The 26,242-nt window shown below is 32.7% G+C and overlaps 1 protein-coding gene across 4 annotated transcripts in view; it reads left to right on the top strand.

Moving 5' to 3' along the window:
- fus (epithelial splicing regulatory protein fusilli) overlaps positions 1 to 26,242 on the top strand; it is a 141,977-nt gene that overhangs the window by 61,193 nt on the left and 54,542 nt on the right. For all 4 annotated transcript variants that reach the window (XM_085960633.1, XM_085960634.1, XM_085960632.1 and 1 more), the window contains exons 3-5: positions 17,156 to 17,332; positions 18,313 to 18,395; positions 20,442 to 20,587. In XM_085960633.1, the coding sequence (XP_085816759.1) occupies positions 17,156 to 17,332; positions 18,313 to 18,395; positions 20,442 to 20,587 (406 nt within the window). The remainder of the gene's footprint in view (positions 1 to 17,155; positions 17,333 to 18,312; positions 18,396 to 20,441; positions 20,588 to 26,242) is intronic.

The raw sequence follows: 26,242 nt of genomic DNA on the forward strand, positions 1-26,242 counted from the left end.
GAAGAAAAGTAATAAAAACGATAAAAATGTAAATATAAAAAGAGCTCATAATATTATAAACATACAAAATCAGTGAAAATACAATAATTATACATCTATATAAGTTTAAATAAGTACACCGAGTTTGCTAAGGAGACCCTATTTTAAGAATTTATAAAATAGCGTCCACCTAAACTCACCCTCACTCAAGTGAAATACATCAACACCTGAGGCAATTTAGTTGGAACATAGTTCATCATCGTCCTCCTAATAGGCATTACCAGGGCAGGTTGGTTCTGCACCTTGGGAGAATATACAACGGATGCAATGTGATAAGTTGTGATAAAAAGGATAGGGGGTTATATAAAATGTGACGTCACAAACCCAACGAAATACATCCTACTCATTTTTCGGAGAAAATCAATCATTTTGAATGAATTTATTTTTTAACAAACGAACGAACAAAAATGTGATTTAATTTAGACAGTGAGGTACAGATTTTATGACAAAGTATGAGATGGTGGAAGGGTTAAAATACTGAAAACGTGTGTCGTCATTTATGGATAACACAATATGCATTTCCTGTCAGCCTGGATTGAACTTTCTACCAGCTAGGCCAGGGATGGCGAACCTATGGCGCGCGTGCCACCGGTGGCGCGCGAGATGATTTTGCATGGCACGCGAATGTTTCATTTTGAAAAGAAAAGAAATTACTGTTTTTTTTAATATATTATTATACCTGTTTAAAAAAAGTTTTACAAATAAATATATACTTACTTAAGTACATACTTAGTACTTATATATAATATTAAAAAAATAATGACGTCATAGCCATGCGTATTTTCTTCGGTTTTTCATATTACGTTTACCAATGAAAGCGCAAACGGAAACGACGAAATTCGTGCATAAATGACAAATCGTATTGTTTAAAAAATAGCAGGCAAATTCTTTTCAAGATAATCATTACGTTTAATGGAAATATACAATTTCATAGGGTCGGCCCTTAGGATCGGGCATTTAAAAATAAAAATATTCAATCAACAAACCTTATGAAATTAATTATCGGCAGTGATTCAAATACAATAACTGCTTGCTGTTTTGACTGAAACATAATATCGTCGCTTAAGAAACAACACCGCGGAAGTCAATTAAATAAAATTTTCAGGGGAAACAAAAAACGTCTCAAAAAATTGAAAATTGATACCTTTTAACTTTTTTTTTTTTTAATAAGTTAAAAGGTATCAATTTTCAATTTTTTGAGACGTTTTTTGTTTCCCCTGAAAATTTTAATTAATTGACTTCCGCGTTGTTATTTCTTAAGCGACGATATCTAAAAATGGAAAACCGTTCAGTGATGGAGAATATAACATGAAAGAAGAGTGGTTCAAATGCTTCCACGATCTATCTGAGAAATTTGAAAAAAAGACAAAAATATTCAAAGTATAAAAGATATGCCTTTGGCTAGGAATACGGTGAAAGATAAAATATCAAGAACTAAATAATTGTAATTTTTTAACTTTTTTAATGAAATTCTTAAAAACTATTTTTTTAGAAAACTTTTTTTTCGCCATGAAAAACTGCTTGGCACGTCAGAGTCGAAAAATATTATTTGGTAAATTTTGGCACGCGTTAGTAAAAAGGTTCGATATCCCTGAGCTAGGCTATCTAGTTGCAGATTTGTATTAAAATTAACGTCACAAATTACAACTTCAAAACGAGTCAAAAAAATAAATAAATCAACGTTTATCAAAATTACCTTCATATCATTAGCAAGGGAGGTAGGCTGTTGAAATCCGCAGTAAATAGTGTACATTAAGCTTTGTTAGTCATACGTATTTGTTTTTATTGAAAATAATAAGACTACAATTATTTACAGTTGGTATTGCTTAGTTTTCAATAATTACAAGATAAAAAGAATTTTTTATATAGCACGTTTTTAAATTTTCTGTTGAATCATATAAACTTGACAATTTCTATGTATTAATAAATTAGGAAAAATAAGACAATTGTCAACAAATCATTTTTTTGCTATTTTGCAACAAACAAACAAATATTGAATACTGAAATGTCATTTTGATTTCCATAGTAACGCACGTATATATTAATAATTTAGTTGCTAGGACCACCCCCTTAGCAACCAATAATAGTGGATTGGATTACGGATTTCTTCCGAAATAACTTTAGATACAAAACAGAATTAACTGAAAATGAATTCAATTCTACTTAAAGATGGCTAAAAGTATTAAAAGAATGCATTGGCATCGTGTTATATATATTCTAAAAGTTTCAAATGTCTAGCTGGTTGGGAAGTTAGTAAAAAATCGATTGCAAGATTTGTACTGGATAACCACCGGATAAACAAGAATACAAGCTAAGAAAAACGTGGTAAAAATCAATCAAAACCTGCCTATACCGAACCATAAGAGTTTTGGTAAATTTTAGACGATACGACAAAATTGTGCACACTTTTTTTATCATACTTATTTGTTTTCGTTAGAATAGAATACATAATAATATTATCACACATAATATTGGTTCATTATTTAAATCCATTAAGCCCTGCCTAAACCAAACTATAATATATAAAAATATTATTCTATCCATAAAATATCCAAGGGTATGTATGATTTAATTGCATAATTTTGGTATTTTTTTTTACTGTTATCTACTATGACTTAGTTTTTGCATGGTTTAATTGAGTTTTAAATACTAACCAACTGTAAATTGTAGTCCTATTTCAATGAAAACAAATACGTAGGACTGACAAAGTTTAGTAGATATGCACTATTTATGGTGGATCTTAACAGCCTACCTCCACCCTTCGCCACTGCTTCATATAAATAAGTGTAATATATCAATAAAAGAGGTAATTTCGTTAAACACAGAATTGCCCTCCCAATCAACGTAACCAATGGAAAGTTAATTCTCTATCCTGGGAGAACAGCACACTAATTCTCCCGATGTCTCCAGTCACTAACATGAATAGCTTCTCAATAATAGGTACTATTAGGTACCGTAATGTCATTAAATCTTTGACTTTGCTTAATATAAATATTTTGAAATCGGTCGAGAAATTGGAAAAAGTCACCCAAATACACCGTTTTATCAAATATTCTTTTTAACACATTAATTATTGGAATGTAAAATACCACCGCCATCTTTAGATTAATAAAGCCAGAACATAACTTTTTGCACAAGCAAAGACTGGTCCTCTTTTTAGCTGTCAAAATCAGATTCCAGATTGCTTGACATATTGATTCGCCCTTTCTCGTTTCAAATTGAATTATAAAAAATTCTCAAATTAAATATATTAACTATCAGTGTTATTAATAAATAATATACATTCCTGTTATTCATCAGCTATCAAAGTCAGACTAGTCCTTCACACAAAAACCGGCGGTAATATCAATTTCCAAAAAATATGTAGCATTGATCTATGTATTAGATTTGTAGAAGGTGTGTTAATGCTAGTGTATTATTTATCATGTAACTTATCTATTCAAATCAAACCATTCCCTGTGTGAACACGACAGACGCGTCAGTATGAGCACTCTATAGAACAATGATAGGCAATGACAGTTCATACATAGACAACAATGGGAGGGGCGGAAAACGTAGGACCAGTCGTTGTGAATGTATCGGCTTTCTACTTGAGTCGGCAATGAAAATACACAATGCGTTATTTTAGCTAAACCAATTTTAACGGGACTTTGATACCGGATGCGAGCCTACTTATTTGTATTAAAGAAAACAAATTTTAGTCGACTATTTTAGTATTTATTACTTATCTAAGACGTGTAAACAAAGTCAGCTTAAATTCAAAACCAGTTATGCTAGATTTTAACTTATATGTTGTGTATTTTATTAGACTATGATCAGAATCGTCAGTGACGTCCCGTGGGGGTAGGCAGATTTAGCGTCGCTTGTGGGCGGCAGTTACCCGAAGGGCAGCAAATCTAGGAGAATCATTAAATATATATACGAGTAAAGATCTACCATCGTAAGTTGGCGGCCGGTCGAATTTGAAACTAAAATTGTCTATCGAGGATAAATTTGTTACAAATGCCATTTAATTTTACAACATGTTTGGATTTCATAATATTTGTACAGAAATCTACTACCAATAAAAAATTATAAATTACCATTTTTTTGTTAGTTATGGTAATATTCTCAATGTCATACTAGCGCCCTCCCTGAAACGCCAATTTATGATGGTAGATCTATAGTAACTTAGTAATAATGTAAATATCTTTCGAGTACTTTAGTGTATTAACTCTAAAAGTATAGTTTTGAGATATCAGCGTTTGAAGTTACAAATCAATTTTTACTGTAATATTGCGGTAAGTTTAAGAACTTCGTATGAACTTAATACTTTAGTATACCTATTAAATCAAAATAATACACTAATGCACCAAAAATATACATCAAATTGATGCATTACCATTTAGTATTTCTTAATAATATAGTAAAACAGTTAACTTCTTAATATATTTTGAAAATACTTTACTGAAGTAACTCAATTGCAACGTATTTCAAATTTTGTTTGAGTTACTACATTAAGGCAATAAATATACCAAAAAATTCTGAATAAAACTGCATTATTAACTAAAAAATGATAATTTTAGACAGTTCAATGCTTACGGGCCCTTTTAATAAATTTTGTAATTAACCTGTTATTTGCATTTGAAAATCAATTAGCAAAAACTTTTGTACACACTTTGTACACAATACACTAAAGTACCTACCCATGGTGCGAATTATAGAACGCGAAATTTGAAAAAAGAATTTGATCAAATGCACATTATTACCATGAATGACCTAGTGAAACAAAAATGACATATTGTCTGGTGTTCGTAAAAAACGAGTTTTTCAATGCTCGTGTGAACTAATGTTACGACATTTGCGAACCAACCGTGAGAATATCAATCCAATATGCCTACCGGCCTTATCAAAATATTTACTTCAGACTCACTTGGTTATCTCTATTGTGAATAACTTTCTGATACAGATCACAGATCAGTTGCAAAATTCGCCAGTCATGCCGCCGCTATCGTGATTCATGATCGCTCTGCAGAGTAGACGGAAACATGGCAACATTCGTTGGATGTTCATAACGTTTCGTTTGACTTATGACTTATGACCGTTTTAGATTTTTGGCTAAGTAAATTAATAATAATAATAACGGATTTTAAATCGCGTAAAATAGAATATCGGTACAGTACCCTAGGACCATAACGGAAAACGAATACGGAAACGATTTTCAAAATTTTGATGTAACCACATCACATTTCAATTATTTTTTAATTTCTTCTTCTTCTTGGTCGTACACTCATGGCTGAGGATCGTGTCATCCTTTCAGCGACCAAGACTTTCCATCCTTCTCGATCTTCCGCTTCTTGCAGGGCAGAATGTATGCTGCCCCCAGTCAGTTCCTTCACTTGGTCGCTCCAGCGCGCAGACGCTCTTCCTCTGCTTCGCCTTCCCTGGAGGCCACCCAAAAGCCGTTCTTTATCTGCACTCTCTGGATGATTGACTGGTTCGTCCTGTGCTCTGTCCAAGAAATACGAAGCATTCGGCGCCAACACCACATCTCAAAGTCATCAATTGCCTTCCGTTACCTTCCATTCAGGGTCATGACTCGACTCTGTATAAAAATATAGAGAACACTAATGTTTGCACAAGCATCATTTTTTTGTGGCAATCGAAATTCCCCGATCCTTCCATATAGTGGTAAGAGGTGTCGTTGCATTTTTTTATTTCAATCTGTGTGCGCCTTTTCAATTTAAAAACCCGTAATTTTAAACGAGTGTTTTTTTAATTGGATTATTTTAGCAAACCCAAATATTCTTGCATAGATTTTATAACATATTCAAGATTTACTATATAGATTTACTATTGTTTTCTTTTTCAGAAAAACTATAATGTATACACTTTTGTACTATAATCAACATAGAAAAAGATGGCAATACTGCTCGGCATTCAATTATAAAGCACCGATCGCGACTTGCTTTTGTGGTAGGTAGTCAAGTAACATGCCACCCTAAAAATAATTAAAATAAATCTCTACATGTGAATTATCATTTAATTATATCAATTATCATATCGCATCGGATTGCATCACATAGTCGCATACTTGTAAATGTTAACATTCTGTAAGGAAAATAGCGCTGCAGGCGACTTTTTTTACAATCAGTGCACTTGAGGGGCCCGACGTGGCAGATCGACCAGTAGTAACGAAACGCTGCCTGGGGTGTTTTTTTCCTCCAAGGATATTGACATTTTAAAATATGTGATTGTGCCATGATTTTTTTAATCATTGTGTGTCGATACTTGACATTTCCGTAATTCAAGAAGATGTATTAAATACCTACCTAATAAAAATTGCTAAAACATTCACTAATTAGGTACCTACCAGTAATTTTACCTGGAACATGGGATGTGGGGGCGATGTTTATAAGTATTATCTATATATTGGTTATTTGTTGTAAATTAACCGTCATGTATAAAGTACTTCATTACCCCCTGACTGAAAATCAGTCAGAAATGATACATCAAAAATTAAATATACTATTATATATTAAATTTCTTAAGAATGATGCTTCTTGTACAATAATGAACACTAAAAACACGTATAAATATACAGACTTAAAAAAAACAATTGAAATACGATGAATGCTCGTTTAAATGCTCACTATTCCAATAGTTAAAAAAAACATATCGGTGAAAAATCATAGAAAATAAATACAATATTTGCTCAGTTTATGCTTGCGTACCGATACTATAAAATCCATATCAAGACGATGTATTCTCATTTAAATTCTCGCAGCTTATTCTCAAAACACATAAAATGACACATATTGGCAAAAAATCATAGAAACGCGGCAATAATCAAAATCAAATTCAAATTTACATACCATCACAACTCAAACACTTAAAACGACACATAGGTACATGTGAAAAACTATAACAATTCTTTGTTTGGTGATTTTGGAAAAGCATCAAAATAACACACTCTAGTGGAGAAAAACAATTCGGTTTTGCTCATTTGGTGAATTAAGTTGATAGCTCGTAACTATATTTGTAAACAAAAAGTCGAATTAATTGCATGTCCCGTAATTCCGAAGTGATTTATTATGCCACTGGATTATAACACGTCATCTTAAATTATACACGTAGTACGTACCTGTCCAAATTAAATAATTGAACTGTGGGTCTATTCTATACACAAGGCCGCTATCCGCGGCTATCGACGGTAGTTTATCATATTTATGTGTTGAGGTACTTATTGTAATTGTTACAATAAGTTAGCCGTCTAAACTGTCTATCTCACTCTAAAATTTAACACAGAAAGAGAGAGGCTGTGAAAACATAGCACATTTTGACGTTTAGACCAGGGGTACTCAACCCAAATCATTTGGTGGGCCAAACAAAATATTATTGACCTTAGGTGGGCCACACATTAAAAAATAATACAAAGAACTTATTCAAATTATTTTATTACCTTATAAAATTAATGTGAGACTTGTTTTTAAATATTGTTTGATGTCTTTTTCATATCGACTGGTAATTTAGCCGACGCGCATCGCGGTTGATTGGTCGTGTTTTCATCGAGCAACCTTCTGCGACACTTCTTTTTTACTACATTTAATTTCAAAAAGAACTATTTGCAGCAATATGTATTCCTAAACGCTGCTGAAATGCACATTGCCAGTCGTTTTAATTTTGGAAATTTATCTTCGAGGATATATTATTATTTCTGATAAAACTCAAGCTTATTCTCTTCGAACATGCACTTGTACTCTATGCTTGATTGCAGTTATATTAGCTCTATTTATAATTTTGGAGGCGCTGATTCCACCTCCACGTTAAATGGAGTTAAGCATATTTTGAACATTTTCTCATCGTATTGTATGGTAATGGTATCGAATTCTTTAATTAATTTTGTGACTTCATTATAATATTTTAGAACCCTCTTAGTGTGACTAACGCGAGTAAGCAATAAGCATAAAATATGCTACTAGCACGTAGCACCACAAGAAAGTTCTAATTTCACAAAATATACTATAAATGTGGTAAATTTACGAGAACGATTTTATTTATTGTATGAATACCAAAATGCAAAATATAGAAAGCTGAAAATTTCAATTGGGCCCTGGGCAGCAAAAAGTCTTCATTTGGGCCGCGGGTTGGGCATGCCTGGTTTAGACGGTTAACTTATTACAATAATCAGCCGCCTCAATACGTAAATATAATAAACTACCGTCGATAGCCGCGGATAGCCACCTTATGTACAGAATAGACCCATTGGTGTTTATGTGGCAGAACTTCATTATATTGGCTTTCAAATGTAAATAATTATTTTATTATTATGCTAGATACTTAGGTAACTGCTGATCGCGTTGCTTGATTGGTTGCATTCGAGACTGGAGGTGGTCGGATAACTTGTAACGATGTTGATTTCTTATATTGCGTGATTTAAGACATTATCTATGTACTAAGAATCCATTTTTTGGTATCATACCTGCTAATAACGTCGAGTTGTATGAATGTTCTTCAACACGAAGCAGCAATATTTATTTCAATTTGTTTCACAAGTACCTACCTAAGTAGGTACTGAAAAGCCTTGACTGACAGTAATAATGTCATAATAACTACTTAACTGTCATCAACGTCCTGGTTATATACCAGTTACTACTTACATAAACATTATAAACAATTCACCAGTGGTGACGTGTAGGCTGTTAAGATTCGGCATAAATAGTTCATACTTATACTAAAAATTGTCAGTCATATTTATTTGTTTTCATTGAACTAAGAATACAATTTGCAGATTGCACCGGTTAATTTTTAAATAATTACAAGATAAAAAGAACTTTTTATATACAACGTTTTTAAATTTTCTGTTAAATTATTATGCTCAATAAGCTCAAACTTGTACTTGATATGAAGTAAATAAAAAACAAACAAACAAACAAACATAGAATACTGAAATGTCATTTTGATTTCCATAGTAACGCACGTATATATTAATAATTTAATTGCTAGGACCACCCCTTTAGTAACCAATAACAGTGTATTACTTTTTATGGATTTTTCTGAAATAACATACAAAACAGAATTAACTGAAAATGAATTCAATTCTGCTAAAAGTATTAAAAGAATGCATGATTGGCATCGTGTTCTGATATATTCTAAAAGTTTCAAATGTTTAGCTAGTCGGGAAGTTAGTTAAAAAGCGATTGCAAGATTTGTACTGGACAAACAACCACCGGACAAACAAGAATACGAGCTAATAAAAACGATGTAAAATCAATCAAACTCTGCTTAAACAAAACCATAATAATTTAGCTATGCTATGGGCGATCCGACAAAAATAGTAACCTACAAACTTTTTCAGTCATACTTTTATTTGTTTTTGTTGAATTAAGAAAACATATTAAAACAGATGGTGTTGGATAGTTTTTAAAATTCATTAAGCCCTGCCTAAACTAAGCCATAAAATATTGTTAATAGTGTTTAATGTTATAATTTTAGATATTATATAGATAAACGAATATTTTTTGACTATTATATATTATGACTTCGATTAGGCAGAGTTTAATTGAATTAAAAAAAAAACTAACAAACACAATCTACACATAGTAATATTAGTTCAATAAAATCAAATATGTATGATTAAAAAAGTTTAGTGTGCACTATTTATGTCGGATCGTAACAGCCTACCGCCACCCTTCGCCACTGCAATTCACTATCAAATATAAAATTATACCAACATATTTAGTAAGTATGTAATTATATTTTTTTACTTACTATCAAATATTATCGATAAAACTAATTATATTCTTTGCCAGGGGTTACCAACAGCATTATATTAAATGTACAAATCTTGATTTAGGTATTATTAAATATTTTTTTAATCCGTTAACATAATATAGCAAGTAGGTATATATATATACGTATTGACATTTGATTATAATTAAAACGGTTTTTTCCGGTTAAAATGAATCCTTGTATTATGATGTAAATCTATATACAATTTAATGTTTCAACTCACCTTACTTGCTGTTTAACTTACCTCGGTACAAGGAGGGTTGAAACAGTTGGAACGCTTCACTTAAAATGAAGTTTTCACTAATACGTCATGAACTGCTACTGTACTGCCTTTAAATGCAAGTAAAGGATGAAAAAATATGCTGTCCAAAAAGTACATCAACTTCAACCCACCTCGGTATTCCCTACCTGCCTGTGTTTTTCTTCAATAATAACCAGTACCTACGTGAATAACTAATGATTAATTATTTTTTTTAATAGGTCACATGAAAAATTGAATTTGTTTTTTTTTTACTCAATTAAAAAAAACAGTGGCAAGTTGCATTTTTTGCATACTTTGGCGAATTCTCGGTACGAGTTCGCAGAACTCTGCTTGTGAATCACTGATATAATACAATAATAGGAAAAATAATATTATTATTATAGTAAATTCATCTTAGTGTGTGAAGATTTGAATAAATATTTGACACCATATTCATAAAGGTAAAGTAAAAAAACATACAATATAGTAAATAATATGTCAATAATTATTATAATAGAAAACACCTTTGGCACTTCAAGGAGATAAAGTTTTTCTCAGAAATACATAGTTAGACCTATTTACCTTAGTGGTATAAAATAATTTATAATGTTTTTATTTGCTATATGCATACTACTTACAAGCATGTTGTAATACTTCACTGAATGGTTAATACCTATTGACATATTGACCCTTGTGGTTGATGCATTATTCCTATTATTCTTCAATTTATTATACGATTATTCATTATATTCAGGGACATGTTTACTGGTAGGCACTTTTAGTGCGCGCAAGAGTAGAGCCCCCTCCCCCCGTATTTACACTGGGCCTCTAAAAGTTATCAAAATCATCAACACAGAATAAGTAATAATCAAACCATATATATTCTATAAAAATAAGGATATTAACCATATACATTAATTCTGTTATGACAATTGAAATTACTTATTTAACAGGTGAGTGAAGTCAGTGACGTCCCGTGGGGGTAGGCAGATTGAGCGTCGCTTAGGGACGGCAGTTACCCAAAGGGCGGCAAATTGAAGATAGAAATAGCTACCTAAAATTAATAATAACGGAAATATCTTTACATTAAAAAAATTAGCTCACTGGTTGGAAACAAAATGTATTAATTAGATACCTACTAGAAAAGTTTTAACACGATTTTTTGTCGGGTTCGCGATGTCTAGTTTACTTCCGTTGTCATTGGACGTCACGTTCTTGGTGAACGGCAATGACACGTGCCTACCTAATTTAAAATGTATCCAAATATGTTTGCCAGTGACTCGCGAGTTTTGTAAGTTGTCAAGTGTATTTTTAAATGTACCTATCTGAAACCGTAGACTCGCTATATTGTCTATTGAAGTATAAATGGTATTTAAATTGTATTTAGTAATGTATCCATACAATACATTTCTTAGATATTGGAGTCATGAAAGGATGATATTATAAAGTACAGTATAAAAAAAATGTGGCGGCATTTTGGTACTGCCTAGGGGCGACATTTTGTCTAGGGACGTCACTGAGTGAAGCATAGTCAAGTTGGTAAACTCCGCAAATATAAACGCAACGCAATATGGCTGCCATTTTTTATGTTCATTGTGATTTGCTCGAGTGCAGTTATAAACGGTTTTACGCAAATTTTATACATTTTTTAACTAAATAATAATACCGAAGTGTAGTATTATTGACAGCTTATCTACTCATCGTGACGAATTGTTTTTTATACGCCTTGCGAATTGGCAAATACATATATTATTATCATAGCAGTAGTGTGAAGTTATCTTCAAATGAACCTGCAATGCTAAGTAACTTGTGGCTAATTTCATATCTGGACAAATGGTCCTTTTTTGCTTAAATTTTATACATTCAGGCTCCTCTGTATATAAGAAGGTTTTCAACATCTTTAGCATTGAGTACCTATTTATAAATATTGAAACAATATTAGATACGATATTATTGTATTTCATACAGATACAGATGTTTCGTACAAATTAACTATCTACCGCTCATTGAAATGCTTGACAAAAAAAGTGACTCAATGCTATTCTGCAATAATATGCTATTTGAATCAATGTTCACGGCCATAATGTATACGTACAACCTATCAATTTTCCCCACTGTACAATTTCCCTGCCATATCATTATCCTTTAATAACTTTTGATAACGTGTGCTGATTCTACTCTTGTAGTGCTATTCTAACATATCACTTAACTCCAAAATCAATAAAAACGTGATAAATAATATGATTTATCATCTGTCGATATTTTTTTTAACACGGCCGCTGATAACCGCAAGCCGTGAATTAATATCGTTGACTAGCACAGTTAACACGTCATACTAAATTCCAAATGCATCCGATTGGAATCAAGTAAGACGCAATGCCGTGTGTTAACAATTATTGTAGATAGCCGCCTAGTGTATAGAATTGATCCGAGTCATGTGCCCCCACACTCTGAGGCGGGCCCTCAGGCTAGGATGTTTGACGGGCCCCCATACATATAGCTATGGTTAAGGACAGCATGATTTTATACACCACTGTCCCCTAAATGGTAGTCTCCATTGGAACCCTACGGTTCCGCAAAATAAAATTAAGGGCGTTCCGTGTATTTTTAGCGATGTTTAGTATTTTTAAATAAATCCACTTGAATTATTGAGTTGTTGGCACTCAGTATAATATTTTATAGCACTGCTCGCGATCCCTTTTTCTGTTAGTCAAGTAACATGCGACCTTTCAATATATTTGATAAATATCCATTTTTAAATAAATTTCTGCAAGTGAATTATCATTTAATTATATCACATAGAATTGCATCACATAGACACATATTTATAAATGTTTACATTTACCATTATATAAAATTTGTGATGTGTGTTTATGTCACTCAACTGTTCGACCAACCCAGGCCGGGCCCCTCTAAGCCCGGGGCACCCAGGCAAAAGCCCACTCAACCCTCCCCTTGTGGGGGCCATGATCCGAGTAATACCCGTGTTGGAACAATCAAGAGTGTTACCGCGCTAACTATTTAGAATAGCTCTGTTGGAATTAATTAATGTGACTATCGCAGTAAGTACTAAGCGACTGAGTTTTTTATTTAAATCTTAATTATAGCCAATAAAAAATAGTGCATTGTCATACCATTGGTATCTGTGTCTGACAACCGCAATATCACCGGTTACAGCGGCAATATAAGTTTAATGGTTGGCTCTGCAGGAGGTAATAACTACTACCTACTAATAACATATTTTTTATTAAAACTCGTCGGCACGTGAGATTGTGATTGTCAGTTCCAAAGTCTACATAGAGTGAGCTGCAAAGTGCAGACTACATACTTCTGCTCACTTACGCGGAGGTCAAGGAGAGCTGGACTCTGAAAAAAATAGGCAGTGCTGCATCTAGGATAGTTAGTATCTATCCATTGGCGGCTCGACGACTTTCTAGGTGGTGGGGTTTAGCCATTAATTATTAAATATACCTACTTACTCTTTCATATTATACATTATATACCAAAATACTTATGATAATATGATTTTATTTATGAGGAAATTAGTATTTTTTCAGAATAAATAATATAATTATATGATTCGTTACTTAATCACATCTAAAAAGCGTACTTAAAAATATTAACTTAATTAATAATTATTATTATAGACTTACCATTATTAGTTTTAACGACATACAGCGAGCGTTTTTAATCACCTATGGGGTTATTTGATTCGCTCCCTAGTATGCGTATACTAACGCTAATGCATTCACTTCCTTTGCAGAACGAGATTTGTACTGCGGCAACGGTTGTGCCTGAGTGACCCCTGCAGCGAAAAAAAGACTCCATAGTTTTCTGAATTTGTAAATAGGTGTCACCGTGAAATATGGTGTTTTTAATTTAAATAATTATTTTAATACCGCGTAATCATCTTCGTGTTATTACATAATTTACAATCATTGCTTTATTTATTTGTATAATACTAATAAAATATCTCTATAAAATTGATAAAATAAATTAAATAGTTCATTTAAACATGTAATTAAGTAGGTATATTATGACAATGTAAAAAATATTGGACGTGTATTTTTGACATGATAACGATGTGGGGACGGTCCCTACGAACACTTAAGGTAGAGCCGCCCCTGTCTATAAGTGGTGGAACAGCGTCGTGCAAGAGCAGTGCGGGGTTAGAAGAATTCCGACTCAATTCATTATAAATTTTCTTTAAGCATAAAACATTAAAAAAATCTGAAAATCATCGTAAAAATTTCCGAAACAAGCATGGCATTCATAAACTACAAAATAATTTGTTTATTGTAATGAAGTGCTGAGCCGCCGGGGCTGGTGGGGGCCTACTGACTTCACAAACCTTTTTTTAAACCGGATTTTTACATGCAATTTCAACCATATACGTGGATACTTTATCAATGTTGTCGGTGAAAACACCAATTAGGTACTTAGACACTTAACTAGTGTCATAAACATCGTCGGTCTAGTTAACTGCCCGGTCGGATTTTATTGCTTCGGGTCGAAAATGATCGTTACATTAACAGTTTTGCTCGGTATACCCGAGAAGTAACTCGTTATAAAAGTGAATAAATTTATGGAGAAAATCATAAATTAAAATGTCAACGAATGTTTCCTCATTACATCCGAGATCTCGCTATTTCCGTGATCGTAATAACCAAGTTCGACTGTATAATCCGTTTTTTACTTTGGAAATTACTATCAGTAAAAAATACTCACTTTGAAAATTGTCTCTTGCAAATGAGACTCTGAAAAATTAAATTTTTCTGAAAGCCCAAACAGAACAAGAATTATATGGGAAGTTCGTGCATAGACAACAATTGCCCAATTTGAGTGATAGATCACTGGATATGAGATCACAACCTACACGAAGTTGAACATCCCTGCTATATTTATATACGTATATGAATTACTTATGTATTTATACATTTTTTTAATCAGTGAAGACAAAAGAATTGTATGTACCTACTCGTATATACTGAGAAACCATTTATTAATATAATGTAAAAAATATTAAGATATTGTCATATTGTTTGTCGGAAAAACCATTACTATGTAGTTAAGTGTAATGTAAGCCCATTCAATACCAATACCCTCGAATAAGATAAGTAGTTAGATATAACAGAGATGGCAGGCTTGGTGGTTTTAAAACTTAATTCAATAGGGTTTTGCTCCCTCAGAAATGATAAGAATATATATATACCTAAGCCCGATGTTCAAACACCAGTATAGCCTTAAGAAAAGTCAATTATTTAATTATTCAGTATTTTTCTGGATATAAATTTTATTACTCGGATTAATTAAGTTCTTATTATGGTAATTCTATTAAAAGCTTTGGTTGATAGACGTTCTGTAAGGTGAAAATTGTAATATGTTACCTTCATAAATACATGATTAAGTATATTTTGTAGATAGGAGATACATACTCATAATATCACTATGCGTATCGAGAGGGTGGCTCACTCATTTTGATTGTGTAAGGCAGGAGACTCAGAAATAATGGGAACCGAAATACCTAACTGGTATGAAGTAACAGGCAATAAGGAATAATCCGGGACAAACGTAAACACGTGTCAAGAATACGTCATATGTCGAATACTGGCAACTGCTCTCGGTTTATACACTGACGCTCATTTAATATTGATGTATTACACACTATTTCATGTGTATAATGCGTGTTTAATTTTCGTAGGGCACTCACACATTCAAAATCCTGCGTCAAAATGTAGCGTATTGAATATAGCCTATCGGAATTCTATTTATTATCTGTTCTGTGCGCAATGCGGATCTTGTATACACAATTATTAACATTCATAAGTACCTATAGGGAAACCTAAATAAATCTGCAATGTGACGAGACTTGCATCTAATGGCTCAAATAGGTATTTTTTCTTGCGCCAATACGGAATTAAAAAACAAAATATTGTTTGCCATGGCGTAATTTAACCAAAATAAACAGATAATTATTGTTTTTTTTTTTTTAAATAATTGTTAGTTAATTACATATTATTATAATGTAGGTAGGTATGTGCGCTTAATTATTTTGCCTTATTTTTGGCAATTTTATTATTTATTAATAAACATTATTTTTAACTGATTTCCGCTTATTAATTGTGTATAATTAGTCAATAACCATAAATTTAGGCTGGCTAAAATTTATTTTGTACGAATGCAAGACATTTGTTTTATATCTCAACGCCAGGGAACTCAGAAATAATGGGAACTGAATTACGTAATGATTACGATCTCGAGTAAGGAATAATCCGGGACAAACTTAAACACGTATCAAGAATACGTCATACGTCGAATACTGACAACTGCTTTTGGCTTATGCAATGACGCTCATTCAATATTGGTGTGTTTGAAGGTTGCAACATACTAGTGCACGTATATAATGCGTGGTTTGTTTTTATAGGACACTCACACATTCATAACCCTGCGTCAAAATCTAGTGTATTGGGGATAGCCTGTCGGAATTCTATTTTTTATTCTATTCTGTGGTGTACGGTGTACATTTTTTTAAAATAAAATAGCTAACAGGCAATCCTAAATTCAATTAAAACCTGCGAAACCAATCCACAATAGATAATTTGTCAAAAATACTCGTCTATCTAAATTTATGCCATTAAATCATACATAATTTTGGATATTATATAGATAAAATAATATTGTATATCTATTATGGTTTAGTTTAGGCAGGGCTTAATGAATTTAAAAAATAATTAACCAACAATATGTGTAATTTGTATTCTTAATCCAACGAAAATAAATAAATATAAATGAAAAAGTGTGCACAATTTTGTCGGATCGCACAAAGCATACCAAAACTATTATGGTTTGGTTTAGGCAGGGTTTAATTTATTTTTAAAAACTAACCAACACCATCTATAAATTGTAGTCTTAGTTCAATAAAAACAAATACATATGACTGACAAAGTTTAATGTGCACTATGTATGTCGAATCCTAACAGCCTACCTCCACCCTTCGCCACTGCTCAACCCTATTTATTGTTTAGGATACTTATTATCGAATACTTTTCCAAAAATTCTTCATCTACTGAAATAAATAATAACATGTTCTTTCCTTTCTTTCAGATAATCTGCGTTGAACAATATGTGATAAGGCCCCCAGAGGGCGAGGTGACGGACCAAAGCGGAGGCGCCAGTATAGCGACGATACCTCTGCTCTCACAGGATCTCCAACAGTCCTCAGCTCTCACTGACGAACTTGTCAGAAGAGCTGGACAGCCACTACCCGCCGTTATAGCACAGGTGAGGATTCGCAAGACTACCCTTTTTATTCATTGAGTACTTTTTTATCAATGAATGTCAAACTAATAAAGATAGAGGCTATCAAACTATTTGTATTACAATTGTTGACAAGGATTTTAACTTATTTTTATTTGTAATTAACTATTTCATTTATTCAACGTATAATTCACAAGATTTAAGAATGTACCATTCTAATTATTGAACATACATAATTTTGAAAAACACTTCTGAGAAAGAAGAAATAGTTGATTAAAAATTAATAGCAAGTTCGAGTAAGTTACAACATAAAATATTGGAGAGATCCGTGACGTCGGTTATTAATTAAAGTAGTAGGTACCTACTTTGATTTAATAAAAAAAAACGATTGCCAACTGTAGCTTGATTGGGAAGAACGCTGATGAGCAGGTAAGCAGCAAGAGAGGTGGTGTTAAAATATAGCACTCATTGCAACAATTACAACCAACTTATTGTAATTGTTACAATAAGTGCTAACACTTTGATACAAACCTACCCTAAGTTTGATAATATTTATCACTTTTTCACTCTAGAGGTCGATAAGTATAGAATAGACCCACAGGTGTTATTTTCAAATACAAATGTCTATTTAAGGGCGGACGTGCTCAGCGTGGGTCACCACCACACCACTGCATATTTATGTACTGAAATATGACTATATTCTAAAACATTAAAGCGAGAGGTTTAAAAGAATACTATTTTATGTAATAAAAATACTTATGCAGTCCTCAAATGTTTAAAATAAATATAAAGGATAATAAGGCTCCAAAATTATATAAATATATTATCTACAACGTTTAAAGAATGTCCAGGATCATGCTTTGAAAATAGAATAAAAGCTACATTTTGACCTACGACGAGCATGTCCCCCCTTAACCGTTTCTTTAATTAACTACATATATACTCGTTTATAATAATAATATCTAATTATACAAATTAATATTTTGTTTTTCTCCTATTTACAGTTTGATAGAAAACTCCGTTCCCTGAAGTTAGACCCTGACTCCACTAACTTCAGACTAGTCACAGACGGACAACTTCCATTCAGGTAAAACATAAAACTAATTTATTACGCCAGCGTGTAATTAATTAACTATATTTGTCATCGCAAAATTAACAACTCCGGAATTGCATTTATTTCGGCAAAACCAACTCAATAACTACGACTTAAAATAGACCTACCCGGTGACAAAAGGTCAAATGAAAAACTATTGCGATATCTACCTACAACTTTTCATAATATACAGATAGGTCCTATCTACCAACAGCATTTTACTTTAATTATGTTACCTCTAAATTATTAGTAGAAGCCATGATATTTACTAAATTACTTTGTTATTCAACGAATAATTCACAAGATTTAAGAATGTAACATTCTAATTATTGAACATACGTCATTTTCGAAAACACTTCTGAGAAAATACCTTATAACCAATAGAAAAAATCTTTTTAAAATACAAAACCCGATAGCCAATATTAGCTCAATTTAGAAAGCGCTTCGAAGAGTATTATAAGAGCCATTAGTTAAAATTTGTCGTAATTAAGTATGGTACCTTTAGCATAGTGGTCTATGTGCGTGGGTGCGAAACCCGAGAGATGCAGGTTCGATTCCTGCAGGGTGTCTTACTTTTTCCAAAAAGATTTTTTCTATTGGTTATAATGTATTTTCGCTGAAGTGTTTTGAAAAAGCATGTATGATATTTACTAATTGAAATAAAACAAAATACTTACATACCTACTACATAGTAACCCAAAAAAGCTTCTTTTAAATAGCATTTTAATTGATTTACTATTATACAACACTCATTTTTCTTGTAACCTACTAATATTTATATTTCAAAATACTACTAATGAAAAGTTTATTATTTTTATATTGTATTTAATTTGCAGATTGTATTAAATTTATATTCATATCTTGATTAATTAATTGTTAAACTATTATTTTTATTGGAATGAATAAGACACAAGATTTTGAAATGTACCATTCGTTATTGAATATAGATAGCTACATAATTAATTGTAAACATGTCCTGAAACATACCCATATTTTCTAATTTGTGTCCTAAATTATGTATATTTAGTTGTTACTTGTTAATCATCATTAAATTATTGATATGCAATATTTACGCAAATGGGTACCTGTAAAAAAACATGCTTAAGCATAATACATAAATTGTGTTAATAATTTGCGTCCAAGTTATCTTAAGCTTAGACTACATGCAGACGAAACGGGTCCAAATGGTTATTAAAGTGTTTGGATTGATTACTGTACATTCTGTGTCATTATACTAAATACAACATCTCTTACATGTCACAAAGACAAGAATTTAAAATTGATTTAAATGTACCTATCTGGCAACCTGAAAAAATAAGTAGATATTTTCTTAATTGAGTTAACACTAATTGCTTGTTAGAATAATTACTTTTTTAAACGAGTTTCATGTAAATTATATTACATTTTACAGAATGGCTTATTTTTCGATAGGTATTTCGATTGTCGCACCATTATCGAACTACCTACTAGTCTAATCTAATATAACATATTATATTATAGGTGCACATTTCTGTAGTATTCACAAAGGCGATAAAATTAATTTATAATATATTGCATGTTCTATGGGCATGGCCCCCACAAATGGGAGGGCTGACAGGGCTCTAGCCTGGGGGCCCGGCGTGGCGAGTCGACCAGATAAGTAATATAAACACACATCACAAATTCTCTCTTTTTCTTCAATAATCTTATTATTTAAAATTATGTGGTTGTATTTAATACCTCTATGGGTTGTACGATACAATTTTTAATTGTGTATCGATATATACAACTCCATAATTCAAATGGATGTACCCATTAAAATATGCAAAAAAACACATTAATTTTACCGCGTACACCATTTGAAAAACGCTACAGTGCCACACTGCTTTTATCTTTAGTGATAGGTAGAGGGGCCGCCAAAGATCCTAGACCTTGAGGCCCGCTTCAGGATGTGGGGGCCATGTCTATGGGAGAGCAAGAAAACTTATTATTTGTGACGTGTTGCGTTGTATCATAACTATAGATTTCGATGATTCTAATCTAATGGTGATTTTTTTCCAGACAATGCCTCCACCCCCAAGCATGCGCACGGTCTCTGCCCCTGCCAGTGTACTACAGCAGATTCCACGACCTCCACAAAGAATTCCAGATTTTATACTCCAACCCCCTCACCACACCGACTATCACACTTCCAGATATTTTAGAACGTATCCTTTTTCAATGAGTTTAAACATATATTTTTTTATAATATTAATACTATCGACCGAAGGTGCTTATGTTTGGTATCATGTAAGAATATTATTTAATATTAATTGTTTGACTAATAACTTTTAAAGACTGTAACCTTTTTGCGGTAACTGGCGCATTTGAGAAGAGACCTACGAGATGATTTAAGAGAGTGAAAAGTAAGCATGCCTTGTAGAAAGGGGTTACATGTAAGTTGTACGTATGCAGTTCATCGTGGGACACTTATTAGTAAGCCGCAGTACGTGAAACATGAGTTTGTATAACATTTTATCAAATGACGAGTTCTTCGTTGAACATTTCACCGTGGAATACATTTGTACGTATCTTACAAAATGCGGCGATAGTTTTCAAATAGTACTGTTCCAATTTGATTAACCCTAACCTAACCTAAACTAGTAAAGACATCTCATAAAATTCGCCACATGTTGTAGCATACGTACAAATATACTCCACGGTGAAATGTTCAACGAATAACTCGTCATTTGATTAAATGTTACACGAACTCATGTTTCACGTACTGCGGCGCACGAATGAGTGTCCTGCGGTGAATTGTTTACGTACAAATTTCCGGATAGGTAGAAAGGCACTCGGAATCGACGAATTATTGAAAGGAAAAAAATTATATGTCTTAAAGTAAAGACGTATGTATGTTATGTATATAGTATGCCTATATACATATGTGGGTCTATTCTATACTTATCGACCGCTAAAGTGATAAAGTGATAAATATTATCAAACTTAGGGTAGGTTTGTATCAAAATATTAGCACTTATTGTAACAATTACACGAAGTTGGTTTTTATTGTTGCAATAAGTACTATATTTTAACAGCGCCAATCTTGCTGCTGTTAAAATATCGCACTTATTGCAACAATAAAAACCAACTTCGTGTAATTGTTACAATAAGTGCTAATATTTTGATACAAACCTACCCTAAGTTTGATACTTTTTATCACTATAGTGTTCGATAAGTATAGAATAGACCCACTGATACAGTATACATATGACGAGTTGGTGTGTTAAAAATATACATAGGTACTTAGCCCTACAAATTATTTTAGTGTAATGTTTAAAAATAATATTTCATTGTGGAATATCACACAAATTGAGATTTTTCCTACAACTATCGCTTTTATCAACATAGAACTACTATGTATTGAAAAATCACTATCTCTTGTAATCATTCGCACCTATCTTCGTCAATATTATTGTCAATTTAAAATTGATCACTGTTTGTTTTCAAATTAGCGTGGGAAAACACGATCTCTTGTTATGTGGTACCTTTTGAAAAATAGGAAAAATCACACCAAATCTAGATGTAATATTTTAGTACTTACTCAAATATGTAATGGAAACATACGTTTTGATTGTTATTTTCTAAATTAATATCACGATAAAGTTATGTAGGTACCTATACTCCAGTGGCGAAGAGTGGAGGTAGGCTGTTAATATGCGACACAAATAGTGCACACTAGACTTTATCAGTGATGTTTATATGTTTTTATTGAACTAAGACTACAACGTTTATATTGTGTTTGTTAGTTCTTAAAATTCAATCAAACCCTGCCTAATCCAAGCCATAGTACTTAATATTCTACATAAAATTCTATTTGCAGGCGATTTTTTTTACTATTCTTGTTTGACCATGTCCGATCTAATAAGATCATATGGGCCTCCACAGAGTGGAGGTTTGTGTTAACAGATTTAGTTTTTACGAGAAATGGATGTCAGCCACTTGCTCAACCTATTAGGTCCATACTCTAACTCATACACAGATTGAAAAACATTATGCGAACTTGCAAGACCCAGGATTCTAACCTAGAACCCACGACCCTATAGGCCGACGCTTAAACCGCGCGGTCATCGTGGGTGTTTACTATTGGAGTACATTTATTTTGTGGTGTGTGTTTTTCTCATTTAAATGGTCGACCTGCCACGCCAGGCCCCCAGGCTAGAATCCTGTCAGTCCCCGAGATGATAGGTACGCGGTATAGCTCTCATATTAACCCATCCAATCACTATCCGCGTTCAATAATGTTTGTTAACTTCGGTGTTCGAACAGGGCCCGGTCGAGTCAACGTTACGAAAATATTAACATGCAATTGATAGCTAGTCATCATGATACAGTTCTATGACACATGTCATAATAATATTTCAAATCCTATCTTATTATTTGCGTGTATGTCATGAAACATTCAAGGAATGTCCATGACTTGAAAATAGAAAGTGATTTGTAACTTATAGATAATTAAAAGTAATGCTAATGATATTGAAACTAAAGTATGGTATTTTGTAATCGAATTCTTGAACAATAATTACCTACCTAAATACAATATTCTTCACGAAAAACATCATTAATTTTAGTTTCATTTCTATGGTGCGTGGTATCTTTGTCCTTCATCTCCTCTGACGTTAGTGTCTAGAGTGGATCTTGGCCGACTCAAGTATACTCCTCCACTCTGTCACGTCCTTCTACAGTTGATAACTCCTAGTGCTCGCAAATCATTTTGTAGATCAAAAGCTATGCCAGTAAAATCGAGTTATTCTCGCATTTGCACTCAGTGACGTCCCTAAACAAAATGCCGCCCCTAGGCAGCGCCAAAATGCCACCCTATTTTTCACACAGAATTTTTTATCAACCTTTCATGACACCAATATCTAAGAAATATATTGTGTGGATACATTACTAACAAAATACATACTTACCACTAAATCTAATCTAAATACCAACTCTACTTCAATAGACAATATTACAAGTCCACGGTTTCAGATAGGTACATTAAAAAATACACCTGACAACTTTCAAACACGTGAGTGACTGGCAAAAATATTCGGAAAAATTAATTAAGTAAAAGTATGTATCTACCTATAATTCAAATATAATTCGCAATTCTGCATGTGTCATTGCTGGTCATCAAGGACGTTACGTCCAAGGAAAACGGAAGTAAACTAGATATCGCAAACCCAACAAAAAAAAAATACAGCCCTGTTAAACCTTACATGTTGATTAATACACTTTGTTTCCAACCAGTGAGGTGATTTTTTTAATGGAAAGATATTTCCGTTATTACTAAGTTTAGGTACCTATTTCTATATTATATACCTAATGATTCTTCTCGATTTGCCGCCCTTCGAGCAACTGCCGCCCCCAAGCGATGCTCAATCTGCCTACCCCCACGGGACGTCACTGTTTGCACTCCATCTTCCTTCTAGTTTATTAAATGTGAGGCACTTTGTCGGTGCAGACATTATTAGGTTTGGATAAATCTATCGAGGTCAGGCTCATTATAAACATTATACAACATATGATTGTAATGTAATGCATCCACGTACACGTACGGTGACGTCCCTAGACAAAGTGCCACCCTTAAGCAGACTTTGAATGTCGTTGCATTTCATATTTTGAACATGCATAATTTTGAAAACACTTCTGAGAAAATATATTATAACCAATAGAAAAAATCTTTTTGAAAAAAGTAAGACACCCCGCAGGAATCGAGCCTGCATCTCTCGGGTTCCGCGCCCACACATAAATACCACTATGCTAAAGGTACCATACTTTACCATTCTGGTACCATTCTGGGCAGTGTTGACCTGTGTGTCCCTGATAACTATCTTAGAAATAGAGAACATCAGTTGTTTATTCTCCCAAGGTGCAGAACCAACCTGCCACTGGTAATGCCAATTGGGAGGGCGATAACTATGTTCAACGAAATTGCTTCGGGTGTTGATATATTCCACCTACGTGAGAATGAGTATAGGTGGACGTTATTTTATAAATTTTTAAAATAGGGTCTGCTTAACTCATCTGTTGTATTTCCATGTACCTATATAATTAATATTTTTGTATGTACATATTTCTACTGTTTAATAACATATTATCTATCTCTTTTTTATGTCATGTTGTGAACGTCTTAAACTTATAATTTGTAATGTCCACAATATGTAAAAATAAATAAATTGAAATTGAAATTAATTACGATAAATTTTAATTAATGGCTCTTATATAATTTATTCAATTTTATTTTTTTTAACATATTGTGGACATTACAAATTATAAGTTTAAGACGTTCACAACATGACATTTAGAAACAAAGATATATAAATATAACAGTATTACATAAAAAAAGAGATAGATGAGTAGATAAATTAGATAGGTACAAGGAAGTACACCGGATGAGTTAAGCAGACCCTATTTTAAGAATTTATAAAACAACGTCCACCTAAACTCATTCTCACGTAGGTGGAATATATCACACCCGAAGCAATTTCGTTGAACATAGTTATATATAGTTACATAGTTTAATACTCTCTGAAGCGCTTTCCAAATTGAGCTGAATTAGCTATCGGCTTTTGTATTTTAAATCAAAGTATGTATTAATTACTTTAATTACTAACCGACGTCACGGATCACTCCAAGATATTTTAGTGAACCATACCGTATTATTAAAATATAACAAAAGAAGTATGACTTACAAAGTTCAATGTGCACTATTTATGTTGAATATTAACAGCCTACGTCCATCCCTCGCCACGGTTTTGAATAAATTTATTTTAGTCGGAATAGTGTAAGTACATGATATATGAACATGTTGACAATACAGTTATTTATGCGCACACAAAACCATTTACATATTTAACTCAGTGATCCTGCAGGTCAACATTTCCTAGTGATCTTTGAACCAATTTGCATTACGTCTGCTTAGCTAATCCCATTATAGTTTATGCACTACACAATTTTATTCATAGTCCACTCTCTTATTACCACAATATTATCTAAGGTGAAAATGCAGTGAATAATGGTGTTAGAAATAATGTTTCGCCTTTTCGTTTTCGAACAATAGATGTTTGAACCCGAAAATATCAACTCTTGGCGACATTCTGCATAGCATATACCCATTATTCAGGTCAAAAGAGAAGTCATGAAACTTTGTGAAGAATATAATAATACCTATGTAGATTGTAGATTACCACTACCTTTTACCACACTTACCATTTGACTCGGTGGATAAAGAGATTGATTCAAAAAAGCATTTGCAAACGAGGATATTGCTAACTGTTAAATAAACATTCTCATTAATATTTTCAATAAACTGTTTCTTTTATTCAACGAGATTTGAGAAAGTAATATTCCATATATATTGAACATACTTACATAACTTGAAAATACCTCAGATATCTCCCCTAAATTGTTCACCACCACTCATTTGTATAAACGGGGATTATTTGAATCGCACATAGGTACATTTTTAGATGACAGTCTCATCTTTTCAAAAAATTATCTCGAGATAAGAATGCAAAATCTCGCAGAAGTAAGCCTGCCTCCAAAATACAGGTTGTGATAAACGACTTTATGGATTCAAAATGAATCCATGTACCTAAATTGAATCCAGCTCGAATAAATCGAAAGTTACATTGGTATACCTATCTCGGACAGCAGATTTAAGAATTGCTGAAGAAATTCTCCGGATATCAAAATTGTAATGTACAGGGAGTCCTCATTATCCGAGTATTCGTTATCCGAGTCCCCACAGTTGCAGGAAAATGCAAAAAACAAATTGAAAACACAAGCGCAATAGCTCACAGTCGTCAACTGTCACTTTCAATCTATCAATC

This window comes from Rhyacophila brunnea, unplaced genomic scaffold (genome assembly GCF_057557595.1).
Source record: "Rhyacophila brunnea isolate RB1 unplaced genomic scaffold, BYU_Rbru_1.0 scaffold_12, whole genome shotgun sequence".
Taxonomy (NCBI): domain Eukaryota; kingdom Metazoa; phylum Arthropoda; class Insecta; order Trichoptera; family Rhyacophilidae; genus Rhyacophila; species Rhyacophila brunnea.